This window comes from Staurois parvus, unplaced genomic scaffold, assembly GCF_062004578.1.
Source record: "Staurois parvus isolate SC_StPar_1 unplaced genomic scaffold, SC_StPar_1.0 ptg000350l, whole genome shotgun sequence".
Taxonomy (NCBI): Eukaryota; Metazoa; Chordata; class Amphibia; order Anura; family Ranidae; genus Staurois; species Staurois parvus.
Genome location: NW_028318146.1, coordinates 3220017 through 3246702, shown reverse-complemented (window position 1 = coordinate 3246702; position 26686 = coordinate 3220017). Strand labels below are relative to the sequence as shown.

The following is a 26686-nucleotide window of genomic DNA, read 5'->3' as shown; positions in this document are numbered from 1 at the left end:
ATTGGACTTGGGGCTGGAAGGATAGGTTGGAGTCCAGAATGACACCAGAAGTCAATGGGGGGTGGGGTCCGGGCTGGGGGGAAGACAAGAAACTTGGTTTTGGAGAGGTTCGGTTTAAGGAAGTGGAGCGACATCCAGTCTGATATGTCGCTCAGCAGGTGTGTGATTCGGGAGGAGACCGAGGGGGTGAGGGGAGGGGTTGAGAGATAGATTTGTGTGTCGTTGGCATACATTCAGGCAAGCAAACAGTTGACAGCCAACATCCCAGATCTCTGCTATACAAATAAACTTTTGATGGTAGCCTGTCCAGACCAAAAAGGTTCAGAGCAGCATTTCTGTTCTCCTAGCCACAGAATGTTAACAAACTACTTTACAATGTGAAGAATGATGACGCCTACTACAGGCTTAAAGTGCACCTGTCATAAGAGAAATATGGGGTGTGCCACTGCTAGCGTTGAACAATTGAGTCATGGTCCTAAAACAACCACGCAACAAACAAGTCAAGCATGTTCAAAATATCTATCTAAAGCACCAGAGAACGTCAACTGGGCTGGTGCAGACTCATTATGGATATGCATTTACACTCACTGGTCACTTAATTAGGTACACCTGTTCAATTGCTTAATAACACAAATTGCTAATCAGCCAATCACCTGGCAGCAACTCAACGCATTTAGGCATGTAGACGTGGTGAAGACAACATGCTTTAGTTCAAAGCGAGCATCAGAATGGGGATTTAAGTGACTTTGAACGTGGCACGGTTGTTGGTGCCAGACAGGCTGGTCTGAGTATTGCAAAAACTGCTGATCTACTGGGATTTTCACACACAACCATCTCTAGGGATTACAGAGAATGGTCCAAAAAAGAGAAAATATTCAGTGAGCGGCAGTTGTATGGAGGAAAATGCTTTGTTGATGTCAGAGGAAAACGGGCAGACTGGGTGCAGCGACATTCAGATGGTAGGGTCAGAATTTGGAGTAAACAACATGAAAGCATGGATCCATCTTGCCTTGTATCACCGGTTCAGGATGGTGGTGTGGTGGTGTAATGGTGTGGGGGAGATTTTATTAGCACTAGCAAGGTGGACCTAAAAGTTGCTGATGAGTGTAAATTTTTTTTATCTCACATTAGCCTTTCAACATGAGCCCAGCTCTAGAAATAAACAGATGACGGAGACCAACAAGCCACACTCATCTGCCAGCAGATGTACAAGCCATGCATCCCACGTGGCTGTACCAATGAGCCAAGAAATTAGTTATTTTTTATATCAGATGGTTTGTGATTTTCAGGGCTTTAAGTGGATATAAAGCCTAAACATTTTGTACCTTAAAGTGTTACTAAACCCACAACAGTAAAGTCTGTATATGCAGTACAGCATGCTAGTTATATTCACTGTGGAACCCAAGGGGTTAATCCTCTATTGTGTAAAAAGGATGTTTGATCCTGTCTTCTCTGTTCCTCCCTTTCTTCCAGTGTCTCCTAAATATCTCCTGAAAGAACAGAGGCTCAGGGGCAAGCTGAACATGCTCAGTTTGGTGTGTATTGCTAAAGAAGTTTTTCTTTTCTTTGGGAGAGTGCATGTGATCAGCACTGTCCAGAGGTCAGGGATCCTGCATCTTCCTACAGGAGAATGAAAATTCCTCCTACAAGCTGTAACCAGTGCTTTGCTGGACACTGAAGTCACAAGACTGCTCTAGGTGCTGATGAAAGGAAGTTAACAGTTTGTATTTACTAACATTATTGCATTTCCATACTCTGTGTACTGTAGGAGACCAAATATAGGGAATGCAGGGTCCTGGGTTTAGTAACACTTTGCATAATGCATTCCTCGCATTAAGGTAAAAAATGTTTAGGCATCATTATTCCCCCCTTACTTACTTGAGCCCTCATTCGATCCAGCGCTGTCCCTGTGCTGCTCTTCTCTCCCCTCACTTCTGGGTCTCAAGCTTTCCTGAGGCAGTGGCAGTCATTGACTCCTGCTGCTGTCAATCAAAGCCAGTGAAGAGGGAGCAGGTTGGGGCAGCTGTCTGTGCATCAATGCAGGCAATGTGACTTGGGAGCAAGCCTGCGCAAGTGCCCCCATAGGAAGCGGTTTCCTATGGGGGCACTTGAGAGAAAGGAAGAGCCAAGAGCGCTGGAGGGTCCCGAGAATTGGAGGGTTGGGGCTGCTCTGTGCAATTCCATTGCACAGAGCAGGTAAGTATGAACCTGTTTGTTATTTAAAAAAAAAACAAAACAATGTTTACAACCAATTTAACTATTGATTCTTTTCAATGTGCTTTTACAGTTAGTGTACTAAAGTTTTAGCAATATCCAGTAAAAGCACAAAACTAAGGTCTGGAAGAGGAAAATGAATACAAGATGTGTTCATTTTCTCACGACTGCCTGTCCTAAAAATGCATCTTAATATACACAGTACAGACTTGCCAAAAATTGCAAAAGTGACTCAGAGGCTTGAGAAGGTTCCAAGATCTTAATGGTCCGACTTTAAAGATCAGCACTTTTCACTGAAAGGATATTTCTTAGCCGCAGACCATCACAAGTTCTATGAGTTCAACCCTCTGCATACCAGAAGTGTTACAGAAAAAAGCTGAAAACACTGGTAAGTACTGTCTGCGACAGTTTTATATGCAGCTACAATCACCTTCAGGCTAGGTCCACACTGCTACAATCACATTTTGATTCAATTTTCAGTGAGATTATGGGATGGAACTTATTTATTACAGGTACTCCTATAGCTCTGTCAATTTACGCAGCGCTGTACATATATATTGTACATTCACATCAGTCCCTAACCCTCAAGATTCGTACAATCTATGAACCCTAACTTACATTCATACATACACATACTAGGGCCAATTTAGACAGGATCCAATTAACCTACCAGCAGGTCTTTGGAGTGTAGGAGGAAACCAGAGTACCCGGAGGAAATCCAAGCAGGCACAGGAAGAACATGCAGGCAGGTGGTGATGTGGCTGAGATTCGAACCAACGACCCAAGTACTGCCAGGCGGAAGTGCTAACCATTTAGCCATTGTGCTGCCCACGACTTAGATGTTTATTTATTTATTACAGGTACAGCAAGACCTCTACTTACGAACAATCGACTTGCAAACTTCCAAAGATACGAACAACCTCCAAGTTTTGAACTTTCAAAGATGCGAAAATGCATTCAAATGCCAAATCATGAAAGTAGTTCACGTGTCTGCCAGACATTGTCAGCTGCATGCACCCCCTGCCACAAGCGGTTCTGCTGTGTACTTTACTACTGTACACCATTGCACTATACAGTAAAGTGTTGATTTCAACCCTGGGATGTCTGGAAGCAACCATAAAAGCAGAGGTCTTGTCTGGTCACTCCAAGCCAGCCCCTGTAGGTCAGCTATTGTACTGTACTACTGGACCTTTCAAGGTACTGCAAGATTAAATATCCTTTCTTTACAGTATTTCTTGTGTTTTTTATGCATTATTTGTGTGAAAAGTATCATAAACCTTACTTTGTGCAACTTAAATTACAAACGAACTCCCAGAACGCAACACGCTCGTAAGTAGGGGACTTACTGTACTTATATAGCAATGTCAATGTACGCAGCACTTTATAGATGTGGTTTGCATATTCTATGGGGCCAAAACTGCACTGGAGTTGCACCAAATACAGCAACCTTTTCCAAAATTGCACCATACTGAGTTACCACACTCTAAACAGGCACCATTGATTTCTATTACGTGTGATTTCTATTGTCACGCAATTCTGAGTGCCTCAAGTCACATCTATGTTGTACATATTACATATATATTGTACATTCACATCAGTCCCTAATCCCTGGATTCTTTCTTAGATACACAGAATATAACTGGATACTAACATTTATAGGTAAAGTTGATCCTAGATTGTAAACTCGAAAGAGCAGGGCCCTTGACCCCCTCGTGTTTTGTTACTGTATTGTCTCGTGTACTGTCCCCCACTATAATGTACAGTGCTGAGAAAACCTTTTAGCACTATATACTGTATAATAATAATCCAGGGAATATCCGATTGCCTCTCAGGCGATCAGGAAGGAATTTTTTCCCCTGCAGGAGCAAATTGGATCATGCTTCGCTGGTTTTTTTTGCTTTCCTCTGGATCAACTGTGGGTGTAGGATTATAACTTTTTATTTATTTTTTTAATGGTTGAACTGGATGGACTTTTGTCTTTTTTCAGCCAGACTAACTATATAACATCTGAAATCATGCTAGTGTGAACGGAGCTAAAAGCAGAAATAAACTCAAAAATAGCTTATTTTGTACCTAGCCCTCCATCCAAAAAAAAAAAAAAAACAGAAAATAATTTTTAATTCTATATTTTACCTATTTTCTTATTTTTGTGCTGCATTTCTGAGTTTCTGACGTAGGCAAAGCCCTACTGTTTCCTGTGATTACTACATCACAGTTACCAAGTTGCACATCCGCGCACCCACGGCAGACATCCGCGCACCCACGGCAGACATCCGCGCACCCACGGCAGACATCCGCGCACCCACGGCAGACACCCACGGCAGACATCCGCGCACCCACGGCAGACATCCGCGCACCCACGGCAGACATCCGCGCACCCACGGCAGACATCCGCGCACCCACGGCAGACATCCGCGCACCCACGGCAGATATCTGCACTTGCACACAAATGCCTCTGGGTGCGATACTGCCCATCCACCAGAAGCTGGCGGCATTTGTGCACAGGCATGAAAATCCGCTGTGCATATACAGAGGAACCTCTGGACTCTTCCAGCTTCCAAATGCCTGTAACAGGTTATTCAAAAATGGCAGTGCAGAATAGCAGTGGGTAGAGACAATTCCGGAGCAATTTACTTCTGCTTTAAAATGGAAAAATCATCCTGAATGCTTACCTTTGCTTCAGCGGCCATCACCCAGAGCAGGCATCTTCTCCCCAGCTTCTTCAGGGGTGCTGGTTTTCAGATCCTTGATTGCACACTGACACTGTGCAGGAAAGTAAGCTGAGCTGCACATGCACTGCTCAGTATACATTCTACAGAAGACACCGCATGTCTCTTTTATAATAGCAGCCTGCCTGCGCCCTGTTTTTATGTTTTAGACTTTAGTTCCACTTTAAGAAAGAGCTAAAGAGCCACGCGTGCAGCAACAGGTCTATACTTGACAGGGTATGGAACAAAACACCAGGAAAACACCGGCTGCTGGGGCACTTCCACATTCCTTTAACTCGCAAGGCTGTTCCTTCTTTCTACAAGAACATTGGCCACATTCCTATATAATGGCGAGCACGCCCTTTAGATACCCACAATGCTGTGCTTATCAGCAGCAAAGTCACTTCTCCACCTTGTTAAAGCATGTCTGGCCATTGCTTGCAAACAGCACCAGATTACATATGAGGAAGAAGGTGACAGGCAAAGGCAGCAGGCGGGTACATGTACAACAAAGAGGGGGAATGGAATGAATTCTGGGAAAGAGAAGGTTAAATCTTCACTGTGTCATCAATAGCTGGCATGTTGTAAAGCTCTGTAATCAGGAAGTGGAAAGGTTTTATTACAAGAAGGCATGATTATATAGGAGGGGTGCTGGAAAGAGATTAGAAATGTTCCTGCATTATGGTGAAGGGACACAGCAAAGTATTCTATTGAGGTCAACGTCAAATATTTTGAAGTCATATCCAGTAATGTCATACTCAGTCATGCATACTGACTGCACCACATTCACTGGATTGCTCTTTATTTAGCAGCTCCTGGGTGCAGGGCTTACCGACACTCGACAGGCGGCAACAAGCTTGTGCATGAATGATCCTGAATGTGGTTTATCGATCAGAGACAACAGATTGCTTTGGTGGATGACAATATCAGCATCCACTTACACTCCCCTGAACATTACAACCATCTCCGGGAAAAAAGAAAAGATCTTCTTTGCAGTGGGGGTGCCCCTGCACTGCAAGGGTTAAATGCTAGTTTAGTTCAAGAGGGCTTTTCTACCTAGCTGATCCTCTGCTCCCCTGGCAGCAAGTGCTCTCCTCTAATCTGGCAGTGGACTGTCCTTCAGCGTCCTCACATCCAGTTCAGGGTTATGGGCTCTGCATTGGTCTTGATGATGTCACATGACATCAGACCGCTGGAGCATAAAGGAGAAGAGGTTGTGGGGACTTTAACGCCTGGAGGGTCAGGTAACAACTGCTTTATGCGTCCCTAGATCTAAATGAACATTTAAAGCGGAGCTCCACCCAAAAGGAAAAGTTCCACTTTAAAGGACTGCTCCCCATTAAGGATTGGCACCTTTGGGGGGTGGGGAGCGGGTACCCGAATTTGACAAGTACCTGCTCCCACTTCCGGTCCGATCGCCTAGGTGTCCTTCCTCCCTCACTGTAGTCTTTTGGGACACGTGACAGGTCCCAGAAGACTACAGGCCCATTCATGAAGCACAGCACTACTCGCGCATGTGCAGTGGGTACCCGGCTGTGAAGCCGCAAGCTATAACAGCCGGGTGCCCACACTGAATATGCTGGCCTCCTGGAATACAAAAATGGGCTGCAGAGGACACACCACGGGACCGAGGGACAGGTAAGTGGCTGCAGTTTTTGTAGCTGCTGACTTTTATTTTTTGACAGGTTAGTGGAAGTCCGCTTTAATTTTTGGGCTCCTTTCACACAGGTAGCAATGAGGCGGGTAAAAACATCCAGCTGATCCACATTTTTATCTCCCCGACTGCCCACCTACAAGCGGCCATGCTGCTGCTCGGGTGAGTACAAATACAGTAGTTGCAGCCGCAATGCTTTTCCTCACAGTGTGGCCAGTTTACCACAACATGCCAAGCTCGACAGACACCACGGCCTGTCAAACTCTCCCAGGTAAGTCAATGGGCCTACGCCGGAACTGTAAGCCTATCTCTTCACTTGCAGCGCAGTCACGAAATGCTGAAATCCCCACTCTTCCCTGTGCAGCACTTCCAGGACGCACCAGAGTGATTCATGGGGACAGTGCTGACCAATCAGAATTGCTCTGGTTCATCCTGGAAGCACAGTACATGGAAGGAGGAGAAAAAGCAAGATTGCAAATTCTCGGACCTCTGGAGCAGGTACGGGGGCACAGATAGCTCATCATCGGCGAAGGCAAGTACAGCAGGGACTGGGTAGGTCAGAAGGGTGAACGGGGTCAGTCCACCTTTACTTTCCATTACAGATCCTATGTGCCAGGAAGAGTGAACTCCTGCACATGCACAGGGGCTATGGTACCCAAGTTGGCTATTGAAGATGACCACAGCATGGCACCTGGAAGTATTCGGTGGAGGATGAAAGTGCGGGACCTTGGGCAGCTGACGCAGAGGTAAGCATCAGATTTTAATTCCACTTTAGGCTGGCCATACATGGAGTGAATTCTAAAATCTGCTTGATAGGTGGCTCTGTCTGCCGCCTCCTGCCCAACATCACTCAACTTAAAAATCAAAAGGAGCCGGGTGTAAAAATGATGGTCGAAGAGTAGCTGCCAAAATACAATAGCTGCAGCGGGAGATTTGTCCATGCATGCTATGTAGCATGGATGGAAAAATCTGATAGATTCTTTTACATCCAGCCTGCAGACTGAAAGGAAAGAACCTTTATGTGTATGGCCAGCATTCCTGACCAACTGCTGTCCGCCAAGCAGCCTCCGACGTGTTTTGAGTCATAGATGTACCAGATGTAGTAGTTGCCTTTAGAAACGAGCTACACACGACGATTCTAACAATCACATTAAATGGCGTTTAGGCAATGTGCTACCATGAACAAGTGATTGTGCTTACAAGCAGCTTATGCTATAGAATGCAGTCTGTTCCTTAAAGCAATAGATTGCTTCAAAAATTCTTGCAAGTAGAAGAAAACTGGATCCCGAATGTAATCCCTGTATTTAGGGGAATGTTACCCGGTTGCCAATTCATCTTCATTAAGACATTGTCAGCTAGCAAGAAAGGGGTAAACTGTTTCCCCATCAATGGACCAGGCAGTGGGAACTCATACTGCTCTCTCGGGTAATTAAACCATTTTGTCGCCCAAAAGAAAAAAAAAACTTGCATTGGGATGTGTGCGAATTGTACTTGTAATTGTCCTTAAAGCAGAAATACACCCAAAACAAAAAATTAAATATATTGCAGTTTACCAATCATTAGATGTGGTGGCTGCATTGGTTTTCTTTTTTTATGCTTTTTTTTCCCCCCTCTGTTTTTACCTGATGATCTGGCCAGTAACACACCTCCTGAATTGGAGTGCCAACATCCATATAGCTGGGTGGACTCCTGGATTACACAGAAAATTTACACTGGGGAGGGCATCGTCCCCATATAAAGTACCTCATATCTCAAGGAAAAATTTTACTTTAAATATACCCTTGAAAGTGACATCTACAATGACCACTGAGTGCTAAAAGGTTTGATAAATTTTTATTATTAAATATAAAAGAATATGTAAACCCAACATTTCATATTCCAGATCAGGGGCGGACTGACAACTCATGGGGCCCCTGGGCAATAGGGGATCATGGGGCCCCTGTGTCCTTGCCCACACTCAAAAAAGCCTATGAAAAAGGTACCAAGGGCATCTCATGGGGCCCCCTACTGATCCCGGGCAGTGCCCGAGTTTCCAAATGGTCAGTCCGCCCCTGTTCCGGATATCTTCCTGTATCATTTACTTGTATGAAAAATTATCCAGTTATCTTTGTATTGCTTCCTTTGTATGAAATCCCTGGTGTTCCTGCCAGTCCCTCTGCTTTCCTATCAAAAACTGGCCACACTGGGCATGAGATCACACCATGGTCATTTCTCTAGTGGTGTGCTGGGAACTCAGACTGCTCTCCTCCAACGATCAGACTTCTGCTGATCACCGCACAGCTATTAACAGGGCCGATAAGTGTCCTGCTGTTTCTCCTCCCCCAGCTCTTATGCAGCTGAGATCAGAGGGTATATGATCACTTATATAAACATTGTAAACCTTTTTTTTTTCCCTTTTTTATATCTATACACAAATCTTTTGCCTTTCATATCTATTTTAAACTGAGTGGTTTGTTTTACATACACTAAGTTAAAAGCATCCCATACAATGATTTTTTTTTTTTTTTTTTTTAAAGAAAATATTTATCATATTGCAGCTTACAAATTCTTAGATGTGATGGCTGCATTAGTTTTAATTTTTACGGCTCTCTATTTTCATCTGATGATCTGGCGAGTGTGTTTTTTATAAGAACAAGCTCTCCAGCAGAATGTATCAGTTACAGGGATAAGACAAACCATTTATCACTGAGAGGGGTGCTTACAATTATCAGTTTTTAATTCTGTAAAACCTTTATCCCCCGAAGGAAAACATTTTTGCGATTACCAATTATAAAGCGTTAGGTGAAGCTTGGCTTCAGCAATGTATCTAAATCTTCTAGTCAATCTAATGCTCCCCCCACCCCAGATTGACAATGCCGCTGTCCAAACGTGCCTCCTGTGCTCCTTTATCCACAGTGGGGGGCACTCTAATACAGGAGTAAGGCCTGTTTCACATGGGCTTCAGCTTGCACAAGAGAAGTGAACAGCAAGCTTTGATAAAGCAGAGCTTTCAGCAAGTTTTGTTGAACCATTTAAAGTACCATTCAGCTCCAGTTTGTAAATGTTGAACACAGATCCTAAAAGGAGTGCTGATTGCCACTTTAAACAAGCTGCTATCAGGCTTCAGCATTTCTCTGAAGTGTGTTGAAAACCTGCTGAAGTCTGCTAGCAGCTTGTGTAACATGGCTATCAGCACTCCCATTAGGATCTGTGTTCAACATTTACAAACTGGAGCTGAATGGTACTTTAAAAGCTTCAATAAAGCTTGCTGAAAGCTCTGCAAATGCTATGTCAAAGCTTGCAGTTCACACTGCTCCTATACAAGCTGAAGCCCATGTGAAACAGGCCTTACTGGCCAGATCACCAGGTGAAAACAGAGGGAAAAATTCTTAAAAAAAAAAAAAAAAAAGAAAAAGAAAACAAATGCAGCCACCACATCTAATGATTGGTAAACTACAACATATTACATTTTTGGTTTGGGGCTTATTACAACTTTAAGATGGAAGCAAAGTGGAGTGTTGGAGGTGACAGAGGTCCAGAAAGATTGGGAAGTATGTACAGTTTGTGGGTGAGCAGAGCGCTCAGTGTATGACATGGAGGTGCGAATCATATTGCCAGACATTCAAGACATCCAGGTGACCGGCAGGTAACTTTTTATAAAACATTATATTATATATATATATATATATACATACACACACACACATACATACATACATACATACACACACACATTATATATATATATATATATATATACACACACACACACACGCATTTAACCCTGTGGGCAAGCAGCAGTGTTTACTTTTTGCAGTGCGATTCTCATGTCAGTTTTCAGTGCTATTGTCAAAGGTAGGTGTTCAGGTGCAATTCAAATCTGTCTTCCAACCACTTCCATGCAAAACTGGCTATGAATCGCATCCTATGTGAACAGTTATCTCGGAATGTCACTATTCTCAATGCTGTGCAAGTTTGGAATGTATCACTCCAAACTGACACAGAACCCTTCTTTTAATCGGATCAAAATCACACTGCACAGATGTGAACAACCTTCATAGAAAACAATGTATTTTTCAGATGTCATCCTAATCCATGCCTTTCGGATCGCATCTGATCTGCATTAAATTCACATCAGTGTGAACCGGGACTAAGGTTCCATTCACACTTTGGCGTTTTGGAATCCCAGCAGAAGCTGAGATTCTGCCTGTGATCTTAAAAACACACACACAAAAAATCGAAAACGTTGGTTCACATACAATTATTTTCAATGGCACCTAAAACCCAATGCGGTTTTGCTGCAATTCATCGCACGGAAATCGCAGCATGTGAAGCTTGCCGCCCAAAAAGGAGCAGGAGCTTCTTTTGGGCATAAAGCTTCACACGATGTGCCGCTATAGCTGCATGATAAATTGAGGGACAACTGCTGCAAAACCGCACCGCATTTTAGGTGCCATTGAAAATAATGGCACCTGAACCTGCAATTTTAGTGCATTTTGAGACTGCGGGAAGAATTGCAGCGATCCCAAGATGCCCAGGTGTGAATGGAGCCTCACGGAGCAGACACCAGAGCTTGATTTGGCTGCTCAGCATGAGCTTGTACTGAACACCCAAGTGCTTCTGTGGGAGGGGGTAACCTGGAAGAATAAAGTCTTTTTTCTCTTATTGGGGCCGGCGCCGCCTCATTTACTCACCCAGCAGATGTGCTTCTGCTGAGTGTTAAGAGAGCCCGACACTCCCCTTTCCTGACCAGCACCCAATCAGTGATCATCACACTGAAAGGTCTGTCCCCTCCCGGGTGAGGTCCTGGTGACAGGCAGGGAGGAGGGTAGTAAACAGTGCAATGATAAAACCTTATTTAACCCCTTGCCTACCGGGCATTTTTACCCCCTTCGTGCCCAGGCCAATTTTAACCTTTCAGCTTTTTTTTTCTTTGTTTCTATTATAAAATTTTGCAAACAGGTAAATGTCCTCCTTCCTTGATGTGCATTAATGAGGCTGCACTGATAGGCAGCACTCATGGGCACTGATAGCCAACAATGATGGGCATTGATAGGTGGCACTGACTGGCAGCATTGATGGGCACAGGTGGGCGGCACTGCTGAGCACTGACCATCAGGGCACTAATGATCGGTGTCGATTCCTCCTCTGACAATTGCCAGTTATCAGCAGTACTTTCCTCACGCTGTGACAGCTTGAGGAAAGTGCAGCCGATAACCGGTAACTGCATTTACCGGTGATCTGCTGTGTCATTGAACACAGCTGATCACATAGTAAAAGGCCGCTGTGATTGGCCTTTTTCCACATCAAGTGATCAGCTTTATCCATAGAACATAGCAATCATGGAGATGCGCGGGTTCTAGGAATCATATGACACCCTCCCAAAACCAGACAACCGAGCTGTAGCCGTCGTTCACCACTAGGATGACGGGGGAGATCGGAGGACAGGAGATTGGGGGGTGGACGGGGGGAGAAATCTGGAGGACGGGGGTGGAGGACGGGGGGGGGAGGAATCGGGTGGACGGGGGGGTGGAGGACGGGGGGGGAGGAATCGGGTGGACGGGGAGGTGGAGGACGGGGGGGGGGAGAAATCGGGTGGACGGGGAGGTGGAGGACGGGGGGGGGGAGAAATCGGGTGGACGGGGAGGTGGAGGACGGGGGGGGGGGGGGGGGAGAAATCGGGTGGACGGGGAGGTGGAGGACGGGGGGGGGAGGTGGAGGACGGGGGGGGGGGGGGAGAAATCGGGTGGACGGGGAGGTGGAGGACGGGGGGGGGAGAAATCGGGTGGACAGGAGGTGGAGGACGGGGGGGGGGAGAAATCGGGTGGACAGGAGGTGGAGGACGGGGGGGGGAGAAATCGGGTGGACAGGAGGTGGAGGACGGGGGGGGGGAGAAATCGGGTGGACAGGAGGTGGAGGACGGGGGGGGGGGAGAAATCGGGTGGACAGGAGGTGGAGGACGGGGGGGGGGGGGAGAAATCGGGTGGACAGGAGGTGGAGGACGGGGGGGGGGGGGGAGAAATCGGGTGGACAGGAGGTGGAGGACGGGGGGGGGGGGGGGGAGAAATCGGGTGGACAGGAGGTGGAGGACGGGGGGGGGGGGGGAGAAATCGGGTGGACAGGAGGTGGAGGACGGGGGGGGGGGGGGAGAAATCGGGTGGACAGGAGGTGGAGGACGGGGGGGGGGGGGGAGAAATCGGGTGGACAGGAGGTGGAGGACGGGGGGGAGAAATCGGGTGGACAGGAGGTGGAGGACGGGGGGGAGAAATCGGGTGGACAGGAGGTGGAGGACGGGGGGGAGAAATCGGGTGGACAGGAGGTGGAGGACGGGGGGGAGAAATCGGGTGGACAGGAGGTGGAGGACGGGGGGGAGAAATCGGGTGGACAGGAGGTGGAGGACGGGGGGGAGAAATCGGGTGGACAGGAGGTGGAGGACGGGGGGGAGAAATCGGGTGGACAGGAGGTGGAGGACGGGGGGGAGAAATCGGGTGGACAGGAGGTGGAGGACGGGGGGGAGAAATCGGGTGGACAGGAGGTGGAGGACGGGGGGGGGGGGAGAAATCGGGTGGACAGGAGGTGGAGGACGGGGGGGGGGAGAAATCGGGTGGACAGGAGGTGGAGGACGGGGGGGGGGAGAAATCGGGTGGACAGGAGGTGGAGGACGGGGGGGGGGGGAGAAATCGGGTGGACAGGAGGTGGAGGACGGGGGGGAGAAATCGGGTGGACAGGAGGTGGAGGACGGGGGGGAGAAATCGGGTGGACAGGAGGTGGAGGACGGGGGGGAGAAATCAGAGGACAGAGGAGATCGGAGGACAAGAGTGAGCAGAGATGGTGAGCATGTACAGGAATAATGTCCAGGAGGTGTGTGGGGGACACCAATCATATACAAATACAGGGAGTATACTGGGGTGGGGGCAGGGACCGGTGAAAAGAACACAATGGGGGAGATTTACTCAAAGAGTGCAAAATCTGGTGCAGCTGTACATGGGAGCCAATCAGCTTCTAGATTCAGCTTTTTCAATTAAGCTTTGACTATAAAACCTGGAAGCTGATTAGCTGCCTTGTACAGCTGTACCTGAATGCTCCAGTTCTATTAGATCTCCCCCATGTCTTGATACTGGGAGGGTAGTCGGTGTACGGGGGGGAGAGGGTCAGTATACGGTGTGCTCGGTGTATGGATCCTACTATGTGTAGATAAGGGGGGGAGGGGTGTATTGGGAATAGGAAAGATATGGAAGCCGCCCCCCGCAGTACAGACCCCCGGACGGACACCCCGCTCTCTTACCTCTCCCGGTGTTGGCTCCTCTCCGGATTCTGGGAAGGAGGTGTCTCTTGGTGTCAGGGATCCCACTTCCTGTCTCTCCCGAGCTGACGTCAACCGCGTCACGTGATTATCCCGGCCGTCGATCCCAGGTGGAAAGCTCGGGTCACATGACCAGTGCGGCGGGTGGGCGGAGCACGCTGTGCACCCGGACGGAGAGCCTCTGGGGGACTACAGGTGTCAGCGTGCGCTAATTCCACCAGGGGCGCTGCACTACTCAGGGCGCACGTTAGGCGCTGTTGGCGTAATTTAGGCTCTAATCGGGCGCTTGGATTGCCATGCAAGTACGGGGGATGACTATAGTAAAGTGTATGTGACCCCGACCAGTACATGTCTTCTTCTCCCGGTTTGTTCCGGACACCATTTCCTCCACTGGAAGCCTCCGCTCCAGCGAGGAGAACGCCACCCAACAAATGCACCTAAAGCTACGATTTATACGCGGGTCTAGGATCCTGCATTGTATTGGTCAGAATATTCACTCCGGTCACTACAAAGCAATAATCCGCCTGAATACGGCAGTGTGGGTTCCAGCTCAATGCTCCTCCCGAACATTCCTCTCCAGAACACTCTTCTCTCCTTGAACGCTCATCTCCCGAACGCGCCTCTCCTGACTGCACTTCTGAACACTCCTCTCTCCTCCGAACATTCTTCTCCCGAACACTCCTCTTTCCTCCGAACGCTCCTCTCCTGAACACTCTTCTCTGAACGCTCCTCTCCCGAACGCACCCTCTCACGAATGCGCTTCTCCCGAACACTCTTCTGAACTCTCCCGAACGCTCTTCTTTGAACGCTCCTCTCCCGAACGCACCCTCTCACGAATGCGCTTCTCCCGAACACTCTTCTGAACTCTCCCGAACGCTCTTCTCTGAACGCTCCTCTCCCGAATGCGCCTCTCATGAATGTGCTTCTCCCGAACGCACCTCTCAACCCTGGACGGTCCTCTTCCGAACACTCCTCTTCCAAACGCTCTTCTCTCCCCTGAAAATTCCTCTCAACTCACCTCTCCTGAATGCTCCTCTCCTGAACACACCTCTGTCCCTGTACATTCCTCTCCCAAACGCGCTTCTCCCGAACGCTTCTCCCTCCCCTGAACACTCCTCTCCTGAGGGCGCCTCTCCCGAACGCTGCTCTCTCCCCTGAACACTCCTCTCCCGAACGCTCCTCTCTCCCCTGAACACTCCTCAACTCTCCTCTCCTCTCCCGAACACTCCTCAACTCTCTTCCCCTGAATGCTCCTCTCCCAAACACTCCTCTTCCCCTCTGAACACTCCTCTCTACCCTGAACAGTCTTCTCCCGAACGGTCCTCTCTTCCCTGAACATTCCTCTCCCGAACACTCCTCTCTCTCCCCTGAATGCTCCTATCCTGAATGCGCTTCTCCCGAACGTTCCTCTCTACCCTGAACAGTCCTCTGCCGAACACTCCTCAACTCTCCTCTCCCGAACACTCCTCAACTCTCTTCCCCTGAATGCTCCTCTCCCAAACACTCCTCTCCCCCTCTGAACACTCCTCTCTACCCCTCTACCCAGAACAGTCCTCTCCCGAACGGTCCTCTCTTCCCTGAACATTCCTCTCCCGAACACTCCTCTCTCTCCCCTGAATGCTCCTATCCTGAATGCGCTTCTCCCGAACGTTCCTCTCTACCCTGAACAGTCCTCTCCCGAACGCTCCTCTCCCAAACACTCCTCTCTCCTCTGAACGCTCCTCCCGAGCACTCCTCTCAAACGTACCCTGTCCCGAACGCTCTTCTCTCCCATGAACGCTCCTCTCCTTAATGCGCCTCCTAAATGTGCTTCTCCCAAACACCCCTCTCCTCCCCAGAACACTCCTCTCCTGAAAGGTCCTCTCTCCCAAACATTCCTCTCTCCCCTGAACATTCGTCTCCCAAACGCACCTCTCCTGAACGCTCCTCTCTCCTCTACCCCGAACAGTCCTCTCCCAAACATTCCTTTCTCCTCTCCCGAATGCGCCTATCCTAAATGCGCTTCTCCCGAACGCTCCTCTGCTCCCCTGAACACTCCTCTCTCGAACACACCCTCTCCCAACCACTCTTCTCTCCCCTGAAAATTTCTCTCCCGGACACGCCTCTCCTGAACACACCTCACCCAAATACTCCTCTCTCCCCTGAATGAACCCGCTCCCGAACGCACCTCTCCTGAATGCACTTCTCCCAAATGCTCCTTTCTTCCCTGAACGCGCCTCTCCCAAACACTCCTCTCTACCCTGAATGCACCCTCTCCCAAATGCTCCTCTCTGCCCTGAACACTCCTCTCCTGAACGTGCCTCTCCCAAACACTCTTCTCTACCCTGAATGCACCCTCTCCCGAACGTTCCTCTCTCCCCTGAACGCTCCTCTCCAGAACGCTCCTCAACTCTCCTCCCCTGAACACTCCTCTCCAGAACGTGCATCCCCCAAACACTCTGCTCTCCCCTGAACATTCCTCTCCCAAACATTCCTTTCTCCCCTGAACGCTCCTCTCCTGAGCGCACCCTCTCCTGAATGTGCCTCTCCCAAACGCTCCTCTCTCCCCTGAACGCTCCTTTCCTGAACGTGCCTCTCCTGAATGCGCCTTTCCTGAATGCTCCTCTCTCCCCTGAATGCACCCTCTCCCAAATGCGCCTATCCTGAATGCTCTTCTCCCATACGCTTCTTTCTCCCCTGAACACTCCTCTCTCCCTTAAACCCACCCACTCCCAAATGCGCCTCTCCTGAATGCCCTTCCCACGAATGCTCCCCTCTCCCCTGAACACTCCTCTCCTGAACGTGCTTCTCCTGAACGGTCCTCTCTCCCCAAAACGCTCCCCTTCTGAACGCACTCTCTCCCGAATCTGCCTCTGCTAAATGCGCCTCTCTCGAACGCTCCTCTCTCCCCTGAACGCTCCTCTCCTAAACGCACTCTCCCGAATGTGCCTCTGCTGAATGCACCTCTTCTGAACACACTCTCCCCTGAACATTCCTCTCCCAAACGCGCTTCTGAATGCGCCTCTCCCGAACGCACCTCTCCTGAATGTGCCTCTCCCGAATGCTCCTCCACTGAACGCACCCTCTCCCGAACGCTCCTCTCCTGAATGTGCTTCTCCTGAACGCTCCTCTCTCCCCTGAACACTCCTCTCCCGAACACGCCTCTCTCGAATGCTCCTCTCTTCTCTGAACGCTCCTCTTCCAAACATTCCTCCCCTGAACACTTTTCTCCCAAACATGCCTCTCTCAAACACTCTTCTCTCCCCTGAACTATCCTCTGCTGAACGCGCCTCTCTCGAACACTCCTCTCCCGAATGTGCCTCTCCTGAATGTTCCTCTCCCACAAGCTCCTCTCTCCCCTGAACACTTTTTTCCCGAATGCACCTCTCCTGAAAGCGCCTCTCTCCCCTGAAAGCACCCTCTCCCGAACATGCTTTCTCTCGAACGTGTCTCTCCCACATGCTCCTCTCCACTGAACGCGCCTCTCCTGAACGCTCCTCTCTCCCCTGAACGCGCCTCTCCCGAATGCTCCTCTCTCCCCAGAACGCTCCTCAACTCTGCTCCCCTGAACACTCTGCTCCCAAACACGCACACTCCCAAACAGGCCCCCCCCAAACAATCCTCTCTCCCCTGAACATTTATCTCCCGAACGCTCCTCTCTCCCCTGAGTGCACCCTCTCCCAAACGTGCCTCTCCTGAATGTGCCTCTCCCGAACGCTCCTCTCTCCCCTGAATGCTCCTCTCCCGAATGCTCCTCTCTCCCCAGAACGCTCCTCAACTCTGCTCCCCTGAACACTCTTCTCCCAAAAACGCACTCTCCCAAACGGGCCCCCCCCCAAACAATCCTCTCTCCCCTGAACATTTATCTCCCGAACGCTCCTCTCTCCCCTGAGCGCACCCTCTCCCAAACGTGCCTCTCCTGAATGTGCCTCTCCCGAACGCTCCTCTCTCCCCTGAATGCTCCTCTCCCGAACTCGCCTTTCCTGATTGCTCCTCTCTCCCCTGAACGCACCCTCTCCCGAATGCACCTTTCCTGAATGCGCTTCTCCCGAATGCTCCTTTTTCCCCTGAACACTCCTCTCCCAAATGCGCTTCTCCCGAACGGTCCTCTCTCCCCCGAACGCTCCTCTCCTGAACGCGCCTCTGCTGAATGCACCTCTCACGAACACTCCTCTCTCCCCTGAACGCTCCTTTCCTGAACGCGCCTCTCCCGAACGCACCTCTCCTGAATGTGCCTTTCCCGAATGCTCCTCTCTCCCCTGAACAGTCCTCTCCCGAATGCTCCTCTCTTCCGTGAACGCTCCTCTTCCAAATGCTCCTAAACTCTCCTCCCCTGAACACTACTCTCCCGAACATGCCCTCTCCCGAACGCACCTCTACCAAACACTCCTCTCTCCCCTGAACATTCCTCTTCCGAATGCGCCTCTCCCGAACGCTCCTCTCTCCGCTGAACACTCCTTTTCCAAACGCGCCTCTCTCCCTTGAACGCACCCTCTCCCGAATGCGCCTCTCCCGAACACGCCTTCTCCCAAACATGTCTCTCCCAAACATTCCCGAACGCTCCTCTCCTCAACTTTCTACCCCTGAACATTCCTCCCCCGAACGCTCCTCTCTCCCCTGAACGCTCCTCTCCTTAATGCGCCTGTCCTAAATGCTCCTCTTTCCCCTGAACACTCCTGTCCTGAATGCTCCTCTCTCCCCTAAACGCTCCTTTCCCGAACGCACCCTCTCCCGAACGCGCCTCTCCCGAACGCGCCTCTCTCTCCTGAACGCACTCTCTCCCATATACATCTCTCCTGAATGCGGTTCTCCCGAACACGCCCTCTCCTGAATGTGTCTCTCCCAAACACTCCTTTCTCCCCTGAACATTCCTTTCCCGAATGCTCCTCTCCCAAAAGCTCCTCTCAACTCTCCTCCCCTGAACATTCCTCTCCTGAACGCTCCTCTCTCCCCTGAACGCGCTTCTCCCGAATGCTCCTTTCACCCTGAACACTCCTCTCTCGAACGCTCCTCTCTCCCCTGAACGCACTTCTCCCGAATGCTCCTCTCACCCGGAACACTCCTCTCCTGAACGTTCCTCTCTCCCCTGAACGCGCTTCTCCCGAATGCTCCTCTCACCCTGAACACTCCTCTCCCGAACGCTCCTCTCTGCCCTGAACGCGCCCCTCCCGAATGCTCCTCTCCTGAATGCGCCTGTACAATCCATCGCATTATGAGAGCCATCAAAAACTCATGTTGGTGTGCCAGTCATTCCTAAAGTATGACTACAGGCATCATTATTTTAGTTTTGGACCGAGAAGAGAGGGATTCGAGCACCTGTTTGGTTTTTACTGCTGTCTGTGTCCCTTCAGCAAGATTCACCCTATTTGTTAAGTTTAGAGTTATCAAGAGTGAAAGTGAAAGAAAATCTGACATTTTGGGTTGTCTCCAGGACAGAAATAGATGAAATCTTTCAATGGTGACATTAGTTTTGATGACAACCTGGTATTTTCTCACTTTGAAGAAATTTCCTCTCGCTTCCTGTATTGACATGAAGTGAAATCTCCCCAATGGGACACAGCTGGCAAAAATAAAGCTGACATAATAATGGCATCCCAGTGCATGGTACTACAATACTGTGCATCATGGTGTGCTACATTACAAAAAAATAATTGTGCATTTGGCACTTAAAAAGGCATCATTCAAAGGAATGGGCCTGCCTTAAAGCGGAGCTCTACCCAAAAGGGGAAGTTCTGCTTTGAGCCTTTGTCCCCCGCTCCCCATTAAGGATTGGCAGCTTTGGGGGGGGGGAGAAGGGAGTACCCGAATTTGACAGGTACCCATTCCCACTTCCGCTGGGATCGCCTACGCGATCGGAAGCGGAAGTCTTTCACCCCCCCGCCCATAGTCTTCTGGGACACGTTACAGATCCCAGAGGACTTTGGGCCATTCACAAAGCGCAGCGCTTCTTGAGCATGTGCAGTGGGCACCCAGCTTTAAAGCCGCAAGCTGTCACAGCCGGGTGCCCACACTGAAGATGCCAGAGACAACAAGTGAAAACAGCGGTGGTGATACCGCTGGAGCGAGGGACAGGTAATTGAAAGCGGAGTTCCACCCAAAAGGGGAAGATTGGTCACCCGCTCCCTATTAAGGATTGGCACCTTGGGGGAGCGGGTACCCAAAATTGACAGGTACCCACTCCGCCTAGGTGATTGGAAGCGGAAGTTGTCCTCCCTCCCACCCTCGCCGTAGTCTTGTGGGACACGTGACAGGTCCCAGAACACGGGGCCATTCAGGAAGCGCAGCGCTACTTGCGCATGCAGTGGGCACCTGGCTGTGAAGCTGCAAGTTGCCCACACTGAAGATGCCGGCGCCTGGAATACAGGATGGCTGGTGAAACAGGCTGCGTCGTTGGCACCACGGGATCGTGGGATAGGTAAGTGGCTGTTTTTTAAAAGTCAGCAGCTACAGTTTTTGTAGCTGCTGACTTTTATTTTTTTTACAGAATGAGTGGAACTCCGCTTTAACATAAACCATGTCAACACACTGCAGTGGTGTGTACCCAGTCTAACAATTAACTTCTTTCACTTTCTTTGTTTTGGTCTGTTAATTACACTATAGAATTTTGTTTTGTTATGTTGGCTTGATACATGAAAAAACACCTGTTGATCCTGCCAAAAAAGTTTTCACTAGCAACTTCCTGTGCTGATTCCTGATTAGTTGCCATGCACATCTGCACCAGTTTTGATAAATCCCTCCCATTGTTTATTTCCCATGTGTCTTTTGGCAAACTCCAAACAATATTTTTCTTTTTTCAGCAATGGCTTTTTGATTAGTGTGCTCCGGAGTTTCAGGAGATTCTAGGTAGATTCTCAGATGTGACGCATTCCCAATTTTAATAATAATGGATTTTCACAATGGTCATTGGGATGTTTGAAATGTGGGTTTTATTACCCAACCTTTATTGGTTCTTCTTTAGATATTGATCTTGAACTTCTTGGTCTTCATGAATTGCAATCACAACCTCCTGATGAAGCCGCGTGACCTGCGGCGTAACGCGTAGGGGAGGGGCTACGATGTCACAGACCATTCGTGGACGGCGAGTATACACACAGCACGCTGTGATCGGCTATTGAATTTAAAAAAAAGCGGTTTTTAACTGTATTGAATGTGAGTACATTTGGGCACATAATAAAGTAATTTAACGTTAAAAGGATAAGGCACTATTTTTGCATTTCTCTCCCACTGAGGACACACCTAAGGAGGAGAACAATGGAGTAGCAGCAGGAGAGAGAGATCTCAGCACGGATAGGAGACGGGGAGCCAGCTGAGAGATATCCACCACACTTCATATGATGCAATATACATCCCAAAAAGTTCTTTAAGTGAACAAAAGCTCAGTAAACCTATCATAGGCTATCGAGGTGAGCGCACAACTTAATCACATTAAGGAAGTCACCGGAATTTATTATACAATTTGAATCACATCACTGGGAGTTGTCACCATATTTCAACAGAGACTTATTTTGAGCATTTATTATACATTATACATATACTTCACTTTCTCGGCATCAGAGATTCTGCTCTCTCCCGGCTCTCGTCCTACCTATCACAATGCTCCTTCAGTGTTACTTATAACGCTACCACCTCCCCCTCGCTGTTGGGGTCCCTCAAGGCTCCGTCCTCGGGCCCCTTCTCTTCTCCATCTACACCTCCTCCCTTGGCCAACTCATACACTCTCACGGCTTCAACTACCACCTCTATGCCGACGACACAATAATCTATCTCTCTACCCCTCACCTCACCCCCTCTGTCTCCACCTGAATCACAAACCTACTAAACGACATATCAGACTGGATGTCGCTCCACTTCCTTAAACTGAACCTCTCCAAAACCGAGCTCCTAGTATTCCCCCCAGCTCACACACCACCCCCCACTGACTCTCCATCATGTCCAACAATGCCACTATCAGGCCCACCCCGAAGGCCAGAGTACTTGGTGTCATTCTGGACTCCAACCTATCCTTCCAGCCCCAAGTCCAATCATTAACAAACTCATGCAGACTCCACCTCCGCAACATCGCCAAAATCCGCACGTTCCTAACCCCAGAAACCACTAAACAGCTCATCCACTCCCTCATCATATCACAACTTGATTACTGCAACTCCCTCCTCACTGGCCTGCCTCGCCGCTGGCTATCCCCGCTTCAGTCGATCCTGAACACAGCAGCCAGACTCATTCACCTCACCAACCGCTCCGTTTCCGCCACCCGCTCCACTGGCTTCCGATTGCACAACGGATCAAATTCAAAATCCTAACACTGACGTACAAAGCTGTCCATCATACTGCCCCAAACTACATCACCGACCTAATATCCAAGTACCACCCAACACGCACACTCCACTCCTCTCAAGACCTCCTTCTCTCTAGTTCCCTGGTCTCCACCTCCCATGTCCGCTTCCAGGATTTCTCCAGGACATCACCTATCCTCTGGAACTCCCTACCCCAATGCATCAGACTATCACCTACTCTCCTCTCATTTAGGTGCACCCTGAAAACCCACCTCTTCAGGAAAGCCTACCCCACCCCCTGCTAAATGCCGACCTCCTCCTCCACTCTTCCTACCACTCCATTCCCCACAGCTATCTCCTCCTGTACCACTATCCCCTCCCACCTAGATTGTAAGCTCGAAAGAGCAGGGCCCTTGAACCCCTTGTGTATCACATTGTATTGTTTTCGTACTGTCGCATGTTCTGTCTCCCTTTGTAATGTACAGCGCTGAGCGAATTGTTGGCGCTTTATAAATACTGTATAATAATACATTGGATGTCACTATATTTTTATTTGACCACATTGTTTTTTATTTTGGTTTTTGGATCATTATGGTTTTGAGTAAGATGTGTTTGGGAATATTATTTAGTTATTTTGGTATGTCTTTTATAGTTTAAAGATATATTGAATGGATACACATATTTTATTTTGATTAGGAGCGTGACATTTATTATTTATTTCTTTTGGTACCTATTTACACATAAATAGAGGAAGTGTTGGATATCAGTGAACCTGTAATATATATAGTTGGTGGCTCACAAGTAACACTCAATTTTGTTGGATATCTATACTGATATGGACTGGGTAATGTGTTAGGAATGTAAGGATGCCCCATCGTTTGGTGGAAATGAAAGTGATCATCATACAGAGGACTGAATTCAAAGACACCCTGAAAATCAAAGTGAAAAAAGTATGCCGCAGGCTAGTTGCATGTCTGACAATATCGGGGCATGCTCCTAATGAGATGACAGATGGTGCATCACTGAGCTCCTGGACAGTTTGAGGTGCAACCTGGCAGTGTCAGATGGACCGACACATGATATCCCAGAGGTGTTCTATTGGATTTAGGTCAGGCGAGAGTGGGGACCATTCAATTGTATCAAATCCTTCATCCTCCAGGAACTGCCTGCATACTCTCGCCACATGAGGCTGGGCATTGTCGTGCACCAGGAGGAACCCAGGACCCACTGCACCAGCGTACAGTCCGACAATGGATCCAAGGATTTAATCACAACACCTAGACTGCCATTGTCTAGCTTATAGAGGTCTGTGCGTTTCTCCATTGATATGCCTCCCCAGATCATCACTGACCCACCACCAAAACAGTCATGCTGAACAATGTTACAGGCAGCATAATGTTCTCCATGGCTTCTCCAGACCCTTTCACATCTATCATATATGCTCAGGGCGAACCTGCTCTAATCTGTGAAAAGCACAGGGTGCCAGTGGTAGATCTGCCAATTCTGGTGTTCAATGGCAAATGCCAAACTTGCCCTATGGGGCCAGGCAGTAAGCACAGGGCCCACTAGAGGACGTTAGGGCCCTCAGGCCACCCTCATAAAGTCTGTTTCTGATTGTTTGGTCACAGACATTCACACCAGTGGCCTGTTAGAGGTCATTTTGTATGGCTCTGGCAGTGCTCCTCCTGTTCCTCCTTGCACAAAAGGAGCAGATACCGGTCCTGCTGATGGGTTAAGGACCTTCCATGGCCCTGTCCAGCTCTCCTAGAGTAACTGCCTGTCTCCTGGAATCTCCTCCATGCTCTTAAGACTGTTCTGGGAGACACAGTAAACCTTCTGGCAATGGTAAGTATTGCTGTGCAATCCTGGAGGAGCTGGACTGCCTGTGCAACCTCTGTAGGGTCCAGGTATCACCTCATGCTACCAGTAGTGACACTGACCCTAGCTAAATGCAAAACTAGTGAAAAACAGTCAGAAAAGATGAGTAAGGAAAAAAAATATCAGTGGACTCCACCTGTAAAACCATTCCTGTTTTGGTGGCCATCTCATTGTTGCCCAGCTAGTGCACCTGCTGTTAATTTCATTAACACCAAAGCAGCTGAAACTGATTAACAACCCCCCTCTGCTACTTATATGACCAGATCAATATCCCAGGGGTTTATTGACTTGATGCTATACTCTGATTAAAAAGTGTTCCTTTAATTTTTTTTTTTGAGCAGTTTAGTTCAAAGGTGGTGGTCACATATGAGCACTCAGATGCCTATAGATCAACACCTTACTTTCACAAAAGCTACATAAGCTCCTTTTGAGACAGATTTTTTTAGTTTATGACCCCATACTCTTCAATGGAAGCATCTGCAATCAAGCATTTTGAAGGTGTACAGCCCTGGCCAAAAGTTTTAAGAAGGACACATTAATTTACCTGCAAGGAAACACGTGCAGTCATCATTGCTTTGCACAAAAAGTGATTCACAGGCAAGGATATTGCTCCAACTAAGATTGCACCTAAATCAACAATTTATCGGATCATCAAGAACTTCATGATGAAAGGTCGAATTGTTGTGAAGAGGGCTGCAGGGCACCCAAGAAAGTCCAGCAAGTGCCAGGACCATCTCCTAAAGTTGATTCAGCTGAGGGATCAGGGCACCACCAGTGCAGAGCTTGCTCAGGAATGGCAGCAGGCAGGTGTGAGTACATCTGCATGCACAGTGAGAAGACTTTTGGAGGATGGCCTGGTGCCAAGAAGGGCAGCAAAGAAGCCATTTCTCTCCTGGAAAAAAATCAGGGACAGATTAATATTCTGCAAAAGGTAGAGGGATTGGACTGCTGAGGACTGGGGTAAAGTAATCCCTTTTCTGTTTGTTTGGGACATTTGGAAAGAGCCTTGTCCGGAGAAATAAAGGTGACCATCAGTCCTGTGTCATGCCAACAGTAAAGCATCCGGAGACCATTCATGTGTGGGGTTGCTTCTCAGCCAAGGGAGTAGGCTCACTCACAATATTGCCTAAGAACACCACCGTGAATAAAGAATGGTACAAAAACATCCTCTGAGAGCAACTTCTCCCAACCGTCCAAGAACAGTTTGGTGATGAACAATAAAATGATATATAGTGCAGCGCTCAAATCTAAATCAAATACTATAATAATTGTGCTCACATGCAATAGTGTCACAAAATAAATCTAACACAAATCATTAGGTGAGATATCTTCATTCAAAAGTGCCACTCAGTGTTATTCATCCCTTCGTACCCACATATTATAATTATAAATAAATATAAACTATCATAAGAAAAAATAATGAAACATAATTTTCACAGTGCTCCAAGTATAATGTGTGACCACACTTAATATATTAATCAAACAAGTCCAAAAAAAATTTGAATGTCCATATAAACTGGTAGTAAATTCATGCAATGTGTAAAAAGATGTGCAAACAAATGTGATCTTGTTCCACAACCGTGCCACTCTTCACCTCCTAAGACTAAATTGCCTCCTCACCTCCTTAAACTGACCCCTAAGGGCCAAACAGCTTTCAGGATCCTTATCCCCTGGTAACAGGCACTTCTCCTAACGTTGCAGATCACTTTAGGGTACATATCCATTACCCCAAATCGGAAGCCTCTATGGAATAATTGCTCACCATCCCAGTGAGCAAAAAAGAATCCTCTAAGTGTAGTATTAAAGCCAAAAACACTTTAATGGTACTAATCATATAAACATAGCCACTCACATATGTCCATACTTTTCCTTGGCCAGTATGCGGGGGGTGTGCTGCATGTAATCAGAAGGACTTCCTGGGTATACCAAGATGGCGGCTGGCACCGGAAGGTGACGCACTTCCGGTGCCAGCCACCATCTTGGTATATCCAGGAAGTCCTTCTGATTACATGCAGCACACCCCCCGCATACTGGCCAAGGAAAAGTATGGACATATGTGAGTGGCTATGTTGATATGATTAGTACCATTAAAGTGTTTTTGGCTTTAATACTACACTTAGAGGATTCTTTTTTGCTCACTGGGATGGTGAGCAATTATTCCATAGAGGCTTCCGATTTGGGGTAATGGATATGTACCCTAAAGTGATCTGCAACGTTAGGAGAAGTGCCTGTTACCAGGGGATAAGGATCCTGAAAGCTGTTTGGCCCTTAGGGGTCAGTTTAAGGAGGTGAGGAGGCAATTTAGTCTTAGGAGGTGAAGAGTGGCACGGTTGTGGAACAAGATCACATTTGTTTGCACATCTTTTTACACATTGCATGAATTTACTACCAGTTTATATGGACATTCAAATTTTTTTTGGACTTGTTTGATTAATATATTAAGTGTGGTCACACATTATACTTGGAGCACTGTGAAAATTATGTTTCATTATTTTTTCTTATGATAGTTTATATTTATTTATAATTATAATATGTGGGTACGAAGGGATGAATAACACTGAGTGGCACTTTTGAATGAAGATATCTCACCTAATGATTTGTGTTAGATTTATTTTGTGACACTATTGCATGTGAGCACAATTATTATAGTATTTGATTTAGATTTGAGCGCTGCACTATATATCATTTTATTGTTTACACT

At 48.1% G+C, this 26686-nt stretch overlaps 1 protein-coding gene and 1 long non-coding RNA gene across 4 annotated transcripts in view; one reads left to right on the top strand and one right to left on the bottom strand.

The window, feature by feature from the left end:
• Positions 1–13993, bottom strand: part of CTTN (cortactin) — an 82411-nt gene extending 68418 nt beyond the window's left edge. For 2 of the 3 annotated variants that reach the window (XM_089684594.1, XM_089684595.1), the window contains exon 1: positions 4887–4911. In XM_089684594.1, coding sequence (XP_089540720.1) covers positions 4887–4904 — 18 coding nt within the window. In that variant the 5' untranslated portion in view covers positions 4905–4911. Of the gene's footprint in view, positions 1–4886; positions 4912–13840 lie in introns of those variants that run through there. The other variant, XM_089684596.1, reaches the window with a different exon arrangement.
• On the top strand, positions 2473–3445 carry LOC149456714 (uncharacterized). The gene is made up of 2 exons (XR_016313816.1): positions 2473–2602; positions 3075–3445. It is a non-coding gene; the product is annotated as an uncharacterized LOC149456714 (long non-coding RNA).
• Positions 13994–26686: the final 12693 nt, after the last annotated feature.